At 43.5% G+C, this 12,582-nt stretch overlaps 1 protein-coding gene across 1 annotated transcript in view; it reads left to right on the top strand.

Annotated features, from left to right (window-relative positions):
* otud7a (OTU deubiquitinase 7A) overlaps nucleotides 1-8,324 on the top strand; it is a 37,822-nt gene extending 29,498 nt beyond the window's left edge. Inside the window, 4 exon segments of the mRNA XM_034141679.1 lie at nucleotides 3,523-3,637; nucleotides 4,436-4,520; nucleotides 4,850-5,773; nucleotides 5,775-8,324. Coding sequence (XP_033997570.1) covers nucleotides 3,523-3,637; nucleotides 4,436-4,520; nucleotides 4,850-5,773; nucleotides 5,775-6,392 — 1,742 coding nt within the window. The 3' untranslated portion in view covers nucleotides 6,393-8,324.
* Nucleotides 8,325-12,582: the final 4,258 nt, after the last annotated feature.

The following is a 12,582-nucleotide window of genomic DNA, read 5'->3' as shown; positions in this document are numbered from 1 at the left end:
CTGTGGTTAAACGATGTATGAGTGAAACTGGCCCTCTAAAGAAACTCTGGAGCTATTTCAAGCTCTGGCCCCAGTTCCAAAACACTTCCAGGTTTTCTTTGGCATCCCATCATCAACCCCCTGACACCTATTTGAATGAGGTAAATGGTCGTCTTTTATACAAAGACCACCTACATAACACTGAAGTGCTCTGGCCAGGTTTCTCTATCTATTAAAGACACCACAGTGCACTTCTCTCCATGTAGTCAGCATAATGAAATCAATATGGCAGTCAGAATTTAAAATGCCAATTATTGTGGTTTTATGTGTTACTTTGAATGTGATGCTCTTGTAATTACCAACATGGTTCTGCTGTAAAAATATGTGACAAACAAAAGCTCAGGCTTGTTTAAATGCATGACTGCTGTTTACTCTGGTGAACTGGGCTCTTTAAATGTGACCAAAGTGAGGAATTCAAATGTGTGCTTTTTCCAGGCAGTACAAATTGTTCTTGAATCACAAACAGAGGAAACATTGGCTCAGTGTTTCTGCTGTGGATAAGAGCTTGTAATGGGGGACTTTGTCCTCTGAAGGGGACGGAGGGGAGAGAGAATCCTCTTTCTTTTCTGCTCTCATGATATACTTGTCGCATTGATTTTGCACCAAAAAGAAAAAGAAAACCTTAGATATTTATGTCCGATTGGACCTTTTTAATACATGCTTAGAAAGGTGATCATCCTTATTTCCAACAGCAGTTTCCTTACACCCCAGTTTCCTCCCCCGTGTCCCCCTAAAATCAAAGATGCAAACTAAGCAAGGCGAGGCAGGCATAAAGTAGCATATATAGCATATAGCAGCTAAGTTGCTGAGTACACAGCCTGCATACCACGGAGGGCTCTGATGTCATCCAAGCTAGGGAGATCGGTCATTCAAGGACAACAAAACAAGGCTGCCAACAGGGATAGTAAATACATTACAGCACACTTTAGTCCCCCAGAGCTCAATTGGCAGTGTTGATTCTCAGAAACTGGACCGGGCCCAATCAGGAACAACGGCGCACACAGCACTATGGAATGGGGAGAAAGGAGGACAGCTGCGTCGTGGGAGCCAGGACGCCGCCTTACAAACCTCCACTGCCTGCTGCATGACCTGAGTGGGAACCCAGTCAGAGCTGGTTCACTGCCTTCTCCCTGTGCCTGTGTGTGTTTGTGATTATGACGGATTCTTTCTGGGCAAGAGTTGTTCTAGGAAACAAGAAAACCACAGTTTTTTCCTCCTAGTTCTCACTGCTGCCACTCCACTGCTCTTATTTCTGTTTGTCTCTGTGGCTACAGGTTTTAGTCATGCCCCTTTTTTTAGGAAGATGGTGTTAAATGCATTGCAGTATGACGCACATGCAACTGTGACATATTCTGACAGGTTTTTGGACAAGCCCAGTTTGTCAGCAGTTCTATTAGTGATGTATTTACTCAGCTGATGTAAATTGTTTGCTTATGCTACTAATAGTGTCAGATACAAATAAGTGATCGGGTTCGCAGTGTTAAATGTGCTGGCAAGGGTGTGGCTGCACTAAATCAGTTTCAAGAACCTAAGGCATCATCACTATGCATGTACTATTTTGACACTTATCATGATTAATAGTGTACTTTGACACATAAGGACTCGACAAGAAACATAAGGGGTAAAGAAAGAAAGTGTATATGACCTGCAGTTTGATTGGGGACACGGGAGGGGCCGTTGCTGCTGCTGCTGTCTGTTTGTGAAGCCTGCAGAGCCGCCTATTGGCAGGGGAAGAATTGATGAGGCAGGGAGGAGACTGTATCTTCCATCTGGGCCTGACAGTGAAGGCAGGAATGTCCTCGGCCTGAACAGCCTGCCTCTCTTTGCTGTCATGTGGACAACAGCCCCCACGCTACGCAGCCTGAGGAGAGCTGTCATGTGGGCCAGTGGGGTCTAGCTTGTCCTTCTCACACTCTTGTTTTGAAAGGCAGCCATGCACTCGCACACAAACACGTACACGCCCACACCGACATATACTGTAAGCACGCCTCCCACAAGAGGAAGCTCGGGTGGGTGTCTGTTATACAGTATGTGCTGCGTCTAGTGATTAATGTTGAAAACTGATCATGTCAGCGAGAAATGTATTGAATTATTTCTTAACTTTTCTGTTCTCCTGTGGCTGATTCGACTCTATTACTAACTCCTCTTTTACAGCCCTGATCAGGTGTAGACCTCCTACTTGAATTTAAATCAGGCACATTAATCAGGTTCAGACTGCCATTTCCTCCAGTATATTAGTACTGTTTCATTTTGTCACATTCTGGGTCCTAATTTCGTAGTTTTGACATCACTCTTATTGGTAATGATAACAATATAGTAGCTTTTCGCAAAGATGTCAGACAGGGCGCAGGAAACAGGAGCAGTCAGACCCTATAGAATAGAAAACAAAGACAAATGCTAAAATTATGAGCCTAAGCTCTCAGATGTAAACATTCATCACAGTTTACACACTGACTTCCTAGATCTACTTTGACCTTACATTCTTTCCTTACTGCCTGCAATGCTTTTCTGTGAATCAAGGGATTATTACCACCCTTTAAATTATACTCACTTTGGATTTACCTCCAACAAAAGTGATTAAGTGGTAATCTGCCTAAACGGTTGGCTTGTTTACAACCTGTTGTATAGTTTAAAATGCTTGGTAGTCTTGCTCTATTGGACTTTGCTGAAGCAAATTCGATGTACCCAGATTTCAGTATTATCTCTGGAAAGGCAGTGGTATAATAGTTAATGATGCCATTAAAAAAAAAAAGACACAATTTGAGAATTGAGAATGAATACTTGACCCTGTAAAACATACTTTAAAAACAATCTCACCAAAAGTTCTATTTAGTTTATCTTTCAATTGTATCACTTGATATTGCTCAAATGACGAAGTGTGCCTGGTTGTCATGTAACTGAAGATGTTGAAACTCAATGTTTCCAATTTTTCTGTGGACTTTATAAATATCGTAGTTCAAAAGTTAGAATTGAAAACAAATCAAGAAAAACCCTGGAAACAAAACAGTCTCACCACAAGGCCCATTGAGTCGCCTTTTTAAGCTTTGAACGTACCACATGATATAAATTGAACTAGGTTTTTTTCTTTCCCATGGAAAATGTAGGGTTAGTCTAGGCAAGAGAGGCCCGTACTGTATCTCAGAGAACCAGGATAGAGTGCAGTCTGTGTTTTAAGAGGAGCATCTAACAGACGGTAAACTGCAGACAGAGGCCCATCTCTGACAGCATGCGTTAGTGTGAGTGACACTCACTGGTCATGGTCACTTCTCTGCCTAAAAAATGGATGGCAGATAGAATGCACACACAGTATACTTTACCCTCGCTGACAGGCATCTGGGATAATTAAAGTGGCATTATTCTAGTGTGTCATTATGGTGTCACTTTAGCTCTTGGTGGCCTTGTGAGAGTATTGGTGGCGTGCAAAGCAGCCTCCAGTGGTAAAGCTAGACCAAACTAACCTTCTGATAATCGCATCTCTTCCAGCTGTTATCCCTCTGACGGACTCGGAGCACAAGCTGCTGGCACTCCATTTTGCCGTGGACCCTGGCAGGGACTGGGAGTGGGGGAGGGACGACAATGATAATACCAAGCTAGCCAAGTAAGTCCTGTATAGTATATCACAGGGTGTTGATGCTTATCAACAAAGCACACGAAGCAGCGCTGACTAGGAAAGCAGCTTCATGACGGGTGAGAGAGTAAAAACTGCAGGCCAAGGCAGTTCTGTAAGTCTACCCACAAGGCTGTATGTGGGGGATTTAACTCTGATTATGGGCTCTGGGCTCAGGTCACTTCAAAGAGTGAGCAGAGAGAGAACAAATTGTGAGTCACGTCAGTCATCCATAGGGTCTCCCAGGAATGGCCTCACTAAAGCAGCAACACCCTTTCTGAGTTTAGCAAAGAGTTTATGTAAGGGTTTCTGTTTCACATTCCTGCCAGTCAGGGGGTTAGCTTATCATATAACAAGCTGCACTGTGAACAATGTATAGATACACTTCCTAACACCACCGCGTTATATTACACTTAATGAATTGCACACATTCTTTGAGTTTTTCAAATCAATTAGTTTGTAAAAATATCATTCTTAGACCCATGATTATGTTATACTGTAAATGCCATTAGGTTTCTAAAAATATATATATTACGTTACATGTTACTTGTTAGACGCTTTTATCCAAAGCGATTTACATACTCAATACTGTGGACAATCCCCACAGGAGCAATTTGGGGTGAAGTGTCTTGCCCAGGGACACAACGACATGCTGACTGCAGTGGGGTTTGAACCTGTGACCCCCTGATCCCAACACCAAGGCTCTATCCACTGCGCCACACGCCTCCCATATATATTTGTCAAATGTCCGCTGATTGTTGTTAACTCTGGATAACTGTTCTCCCACAGTCTCATCTTGTCTCTGGAGGCCAAACTCAACCTGCTGCACAACTACATGAATGTAACATGGATCCGTATTCCATCTGAAACAAGGGTAACTCTTTCTCACACGTGTTTCTTGTTCGTCATAGTTAATTTAGCCCTAGAGAGACTCCTCCATTCCAGATGTTCTTGAAACCCCATAGAACCACAATCAATCAGTTTTATTTACTGTCAGAAAGCAGTAATCCCAGGAATTCATGTGTTTGTACGGATTATGAATCACCACAAATCAGGCAACAAAGTTGTTTTAAAAAATTGCGGGGGGCATACGTCTGGAATACATTGGGAGTCCCTGAGAAATGTCCGTGAGACATCATTACATGTGCTTTGATCTGTGTTTTCATTACTGCTGCTTATGTGTTTGTGTGTATTCCTGTGCAGGCTCCCCTGGCTCAGCCAGAGTCTCCCACAGCCTCTGCAGGTGAGGATGTCCAGTCTCTGGCTGAGTCCATGGACTCTGACCGCGAGTCTGTGGGCAGCAACTCTAACGTCAACAACGGCAAGCCCAGCAAGGAGAAGGACAAAGAGAAGCAGCGCAAGGACAAAGACAAGAGCCGGGCTGATTCTGTAGCCAACAAACTAGGTAGCTTCAGCAAAACCTTGGGAATCAAACTTAAGAAGAACATGGGAGGTCTGGGTGGCCTTGTGCACGGCAAAATGAACAAATCTAACTCTGGCTCAGGTCGAAGTGGGGAGAATGGAGGGGAAAAGTCGAAGAAGAAGGAGTCTAAGTCAACCAAGGGAAACAAGGAGGAGTCGGGCCAGTCTGCCAGCTCCACTTCCTCCGAGAAGGCCACTAGTCCTTCCCCTACTGACAGACCCTCTAGCTCCTCCCCCACCGAGAGACAGGACAGTGCAGGGAGAGACAAGACCCTGGAGAACTGGAAATACAGCACGGATGTGAAGCTCAGCCTCAACATCCTGCGGGCTGCCATGCAGGGGGAGCGCAAGTTCATTTTTGCAGGCCTCCTGCTGACTAGCCATCGCCACCAGTTCCACGAGGAGATGATCAACTACTACCTGACCAACGCCCAGGAGCGCTTCAGCCAGGAGCAGGAGACGAAGAGGAAGGAGGCGGAGAAGAAGCCGCCTGCCTCCAACGAGGTGGCCCTGAAGAAGCCTGAGCATGAGAGTGTCTTCCAGAGGGAGAGATCGGACAACTCCCCGCCCGAGAGCTGCTCTCCCGTCCTGCCCCACCACACCTACAACCACAACCCCCCGCCCCCGCTGGGCCTCAAGATGCAGGGCAGGAACAGCCCCATTCCTGCAGCCCCTCTTGTCTCTGTCCCAGTCCCTCCTCTCACCCCCCCCAATAGCCTCCCACCATGTCTCCTACCCAGCCCCTGCGCCTTACTCCTCCCCAAGTATTGGTGCTAAGAGACCTGGGACCGTCCCTGTGTCTGCCCACTACAGCCATACACCGCCCATCCAGCGGCACAGCGTGATCCACTTACAAGATGTCAACATGCAATCCTCCATCTTCCAAGATGACCCCTATAAGCCTCTGGTGGGCACCCTAAAGACATGCGCCACCTACCCCCAGCAGAACCGCACACTCTCCTCACAGAGTTACAGCCCTGCTCGCCTGTCGGGGGTCCGCACTGTTAACACCATGGAGACCCTGTCCTACAACATGCCCAGCGACCACAAGTCCCACACCTACACCAATGGATTCAACGCGGGAGACATTCAGGACTGCCTGGAGTTTGCAGATGAGGACAACTCGTCTCACACCTGGCTCAACCAAGACAAAACCAAAGGGCGGAGCTCTGGAAGCCCTTTGTACTGCTTTCAGCAGCGCCGATGCAAGAGGGAGAACTGCTCCTTCTACGGCCGGCTGGAGACAGACAACTACTGTTCCTACTGCTACAGAGAGGATCTGAAGCGCAGGGAGAGGGAGAGCAAAGTGCAGAGGCCCGTATAGCCATCACAGCCACTTCAGCCACTTGTCAGGAGGCCGCAGGAGTCTTGAGGGAACGACACCATCTGCACTCTGCATTTAATAACATGATGGCAAACATTTTCCTATTTTGTTGAAGAATGCTCTTGTATTCCTGTCACCCTTCCCTTGTTAGTAAAGATTGTTACTTTATGATGGGGGAAGCAGAACTTGAAACAGTGAGCAGCTTTGGCCAGAAATTGTGCAGTTTTGTTTTGGGTATAATTTGTCTGTATCATTGAAGTTAGTCTTTTACTTGTTTTAGAGTAAAAGTCATCTCTCTGTGATGTAACTTTCTTTATGTGAGGGAAAGGTCTTTATTTTTAAAAGTACAAAAGATTTGCGTCTCATCAGGAGGGAACATTTTAGCTCTTTTAATCAGTTTGAATGCAATACCTCTGCTTGGTTCTTCAAAATCTCTGTGGAAAATGTATAGTTGTTTTGCAATCAAAATACATTTAATGGGAGATTAATATTAGACTTTAAAGCAATAAATTGGTGATTTTTGCTACACCCTCTCCCAATTTTGTCTATGCACCAATAATATAGTTACTGTAGGTTAACTGTGTCTTGTAAATTGTAAAGGATTGTCACGGTGTGCTTTTGTAAACAAATTTGAACTACAGGAATTAAAATGTGTAAGCATTATAGATTGTATTGTTGGATTAGGATGAAAAATGTAAAACTATCTCATTTGTTAAGTGTACCTATGTTCTTACCACGGTGCAAGCGTTTCCTGTGTCAGAATTGGACTCAAAATAATGTGTAAGATACCATTTCACATTTTTGCCCGTAGTCAACCTCCTTAAGACCACAAGCACTGCCAAACTGGCTTTCTTAAAAAAAAAAAAAAAATTGCAATTCAAATTTTCCAAATGTTTATGTGGCAAACACCAAACAATGTGCATAGGACGATTTGCTTCTCAAATATGCAGTGTTTATGGTGTGTTTTCCGAGTCGCCTGTTAACTACTCTATTCGGTCATTGTGTTAGATGAGATGAATTGTGGGTAGTGAGAGCAGGCCGATGCGCATTTTGTCTAAAGTGTGATTACGTGTCTCTTCCCCTCTACACACACAACACAATGTGCAACCATGCTATTAGCACTCTGTGGTGACCTGCAGTATAGATGTGTCACCGGTCCAGTGTGAGATTGTCTGTTCTTCTTCCATATCTAGAGGCCGTTAAAAGAAGCACCTGCTGCTAAGAGCACCTCAAGCCTTTGTGATCATCAGTGCTTTAACCAATCAGTGGGTCTGTTAAACCCCAGGCCTCCAAGTGCTTTCTGCTCATTCAACATAACTACTGTAAAGATGCAGTGTTTGTGTTGCTGTTTGTTCTGGTAATGCTTGGATATTGTACCATGCTGTCCTTAACTAAGTGTGTCCTGGCCAAGGATGTCCACTGCTCCCTGGGTTTGCTTCTGTCTCTCTCCTGTACACACTGCAGTGTTGCTCTTCTTTGTTTCTATGTGACAAGTTCATGGACTCTCACCATGTTAGGACTGTAAGATATGATTTTGTATTCCTTTAAGAGTTTTACACTACTTTAAATTATTAATTTTGCACATTAGGTACAGATGTAAATATGAAAAAAAAATAGTTTATTGTTACAAACACGGTGTGTCTGTGTCTTTTTTTGTTTTTTTCCAAGGATGTCATCATGAGAAAACTACACATGCAAGATTACATTTTTAGGCAGATTTCTTGAATCACAGTTCAAACACCTTTCGGAGGAGATCATGATATACAGGTTTTTCTTGATCCACATACACTTCAATACATTATTTTGCTATCTGTTTGCTTTCAGGCCTAAAGGCAGACCATAACAGAATGACATACTGGATTAGTGTACCAGAACTATCAAGACTGAATGGTTATGGCGTTTTACACAATAAACACTGAGGACTATTATTTAGACTGTCTTACTTTGTACTGTAAAATACTTAGCAGCATCCTTAAAGGGGTATTCCAGCATTTTATTTTTATTTCCATAATATTGGTTTACCTTGGAGAGACAAATAAAAAAGATGGTCCAAATTGATGCCGCAGAGACCAAAATATCCTCATTTCATGTTGCAAATGTCGGTCCAGCTCCAAACAGACTGGATGCTACGATTCCCATGATACAACGTAACTATTTTTTATCATAAAACCTTTCTGCCTATAAACCTCCATGCACCAAGTTTGTAAGGCAGAATTTCCTTAAAGATGATGTTGAGATAAGACAGATTTCTCGGCATTGATAAAGCTTCTTCAGAACAGAGCTCAACAGGGACCCCCCCTTTTTGAACGGTGCAGTTTCAGGTAGGCATTTCACATTCATTCACTCCATTGACATTTCTACCTTGTCCTTGGATGTTGATAGCATAATGGCTACAATTCAAACTCCTCAATTAAGAGTATAAATAGGTTTTCACATCTATAAACTCCCTGTTGATCTCTGCTACTCCCCATGAACTTCTCTTTATGTGTAAAATCATTGCAGTGTCCCTTTAAGAGTTCATTTCAGGACACTTTCAATGGTTATTTAAAGCACATAGCATTACTGGAAAGTAAGTACTCAATCTTCTGTCTGCTTTTTGAATGAGTCAAAAAATGAGGGGAACATTTTCCAAAGGGTTTACCAGTCAAACTTATTTTTGTTTTTGTAGCTATTGTATTGTTTAGCAGCAGACAGTCAATCAGTTGCTCCACCACTTTGGTACTGACTTAACCCATAAGGACCCACCGTGACACGGGTGGCACATGAACTTTAAATGTTCTGGAAAGTTCCTTAAACAGCTTTAGCCTTGTTTTTATCTCATGAAGTCCCTAAGTCACACACACACTGAACAGTCTGGTGGTGGGTCATGGTCCAGGACATGTGATTTTGTGTTCCCATAACAACATGTCCAAGATGTCCATGTGCCAGACTAACACATGTGACATAACGAGCTACATTTCAAAAGCTTTTTTTTTGTTGCTAAAGGTAAGCCATTTTATTTAAGAATTAAAATGCTTACATAACATGTCCTTTATTACATTTAACCTGTTGTGAAAACATTTCTTGATCAAATTGATATGAAACAAATGAGACAAACATTGCTGTGACACTACACTGGTGTCACATCGGGACTTTAACCCTAAACTTTCACAGTAAACCCAAAGTGACATATATGCACAATTAGAAATATTATTATGATCTGCTGAGTTAATTTAGCTGATTCAATTATATTGAGTTGATATGTTCTTATTCTTCAATTCAAAGAATGTTCAAACTAATTAAAACCAAAAAATCATCCTCGTTAATGAAGTTATATATAAGAGTTATTTTACCATTAAAGCCCAATGTGACATATATGTCACATTTCAGGTTCTTGTCAGAAATGTGTTCTAGGTGGTCTATTTAGTCTAAATTATGTTCCCCTTAATTTCCCCAAAAGTAGAAATGGGTCCGGGTTCTTATCTTATATCTCATCTATTAAATATTTGGCCATGAGAGTTTGAACAGAGATATATGGTCAAAATATGTATACTGTATGTACTTTGGTTTATGAACAAAGTATTGGACAAGAATATCAACGCCCTTGTCAACAGCCTCAGCTAGACCTGTGTTCTGTGGTTATTAGCAAATGTTAGCATGCAAACACGCTAACATAAGCTGATGAACAAGGTAAACATTTTAGCATGTTAGCATTGAGCTCAAAGCAGTGCTGCACCAAGTACAGCCTCACAGAACTGTTAGTTAGCAAGAGTTAAGACTCTATATTCAACTATAATGCTCCCAAAGATTTGTGAGGATGAAAAGAAAAAACATCAAATTAAGGTATGAAGTTAAATTAGTCTTTGCTTTTTAGTTATCGACAGCACAGTAGCAGCTTGCTGAGTTGGTGGAGTGAGAATGAGGAGAAAGTTGCTTAGTGGGCAGCAGCCTGTAGCCTAATGTGTGGGATAAGTAGCCTACTTCTGACGGAGAGTTTAGTCTCGTGACTGGGCTGCTAGAGACAACAATGTGGGTAAGACTCTCCCACTTGTGCCCCATGCTTAAGGTCTGCGGCTGCTAATAATATGGAATGACTTGTTAAGTATTGCAGAGGAATTACATCTCCACGTGGTGCCTAATGTCAGTCACACAATGCCACAAGAGGGGTCCTTTATTCCCAGCAATGTATCCAGAGCTCTTGGATCCTGCATCCTTCATAATAAGAACTGAATGAGACGGAGTTCATTGTCCTCTTTCTTGGATCTCCTTTTCTCAGAATTTCCTTTGAATTTGCATGAAGGACCTCCCTTTGCTTTTCAAAGCAACAAAGAGCTCTATTAGGCATACAGCAGTTGTTTGGCAAGCGACTCATTCTTTCAACACAGCCTCCATGTTGTCAAATTCAGATTCACTTAGCTCTTGTTAAACCAAGACTCATGCAAAAAACATATACAGGATACAATAATTCTGAATTGCCTTTTATTTCCCTTTCATCTGTCTCCTTTCTCACATAATAGGATCCCATTTGAGGCCTTAATGCAACACAATAGTTCATAAATATTGAGTTATATGGTAAGCAGGTGTCTCATTAAGATGCTGAAATTAAAACATGGGACAATTACGCATATCCATGGGTATATCAATTGAATATTTATACCCTCTTTGCGCCATTCTCGTTTACTAGATTGTAAGACTCGCTGCCTGCCACTATTTACAGTGCTGTTGTGATTGAAGCAGGTTGGTGCGTTTGATGCCTCTGCTGCAGTGAGTGGTAAAGCCAACCCCCCCCCCCCCCACACACACACACACACACCTCCCATAGCTAAGCCTTGTTCTCAGCCAGTGCCAGCCTCCAATATCTGAGCTCATCCCACCCGCTCTGCAGGATCTAGCGCCAGCCCTGCCATGCACTGCCCTCGAGAGTGGGTGGCATCACATGGCCCTTCAGCCTGCCTTCTGGGGCTTGGCTTGGAGGAAGAGGGACGTACACACACACACACACACACACACACACACACACACACACACACACACACACACACACACACACACACACACACACACACACACACACACACACACACACACACACACACACACACACACACACAGGCCTCTGTGTGATTAAGAACACTGCTGCTGCTGACCACAGCTCCCTCTTTTACTGTGGATTAATTCTACTGAGTCTCAAAGTCAGCGGTGCCCACACACCTCAGTGGAGCATAGCCCACAAAGCCTCCCACGCTCTAGACTTAGAGTGTGTTTAGGTTGGGTGCACCAATCAGGAGCGGGTAACACCACCCACCTACCCCCTCATCCTCATCTTCCATCTCTCTCACACAATGTACTGTACTCTCCCTCAGATAATGCATTTGAAATAAGTCATGGTTGAGGTTCCTGCCACACTGTAAATCCTTGAGTTTATTCTGCGTGCAGAATTCACCTGGAGCCTGGCTGCACAGGAGTTGAAAATCCAAAGAAAAGGTGTGACTGAAGAGATAAAACAGTCAAACTGAAACCACCTCCTCTGCCCCCGCATCCTGTATGCAGGGGGATACAAGATGAGCTCTCACTGCTCATATAACTGTCTGTACTTTGCCCCGCATCTGCAGCACAATAACTCACTACAGTGGAGAAAATGTGTCATCCTGAGAATAAACACGTGACTGAAAGACTTGCCCCCCTGAGAGAATATGTGCCTCTCCCACACAACTGGCAAAACCTGAGATCTTTCTTGTAATACGACGAGATATGTGTGAATTAGCTCAGTCAGTGGTCTGCAGAGGGACTCAGAGACTCTGCTGTTGCATGACAAGAGGCTCTACCAATGCGGAGGAAAGATACAGGATTTTTATATTTAAAAGCCCAATCTTCCTTGACAACAGCTCCAAGACAATCAAAAAATGAGTTAAATATAAACACATGAAAACGGACTATGCAGAAGTCCCTCATGTTGCCACACAAATATGAAAAACAAGCTCTGGGAACATGCCGGCTGTGATGGCACACCACGTTGTGAGGTGGTGCCAGGGGTGGCAGCTTGTCTGGTGTGTAGCGTGGTGTACGGGTTCTCCAACCTGCCTGGAGACAGGAGGTGTGCAGATTGAGAAGGAGAACACCAGGCTCCTCATCAAGAATTTGAATGGCTTTGTCCTTTCTCTTGCTTCCTGTCTCGTTCCACATTGATGATTCATTGTAGATCAGGACACGC

The sequence above is a fragment of the Trematomus bernacchii genome, unplaced genomic scaffold, assembly GCF_902827165.1.
Source record: "Trematomus bernacchii unplaced genomic scaffold, fTreBer1.1, whole genome shotgun sequence".
Lineage (NCBI taxonomy): Eukaryota > Metazoa > Chordata > Actinopteri > Perciformes > Nototheniidae > Trematomus > Trematomus bernacchii.
Note: the sequence above shows the minus strand (reverse complement) of the source record. Positions and strands in the feature narration are given on the sequence as shown.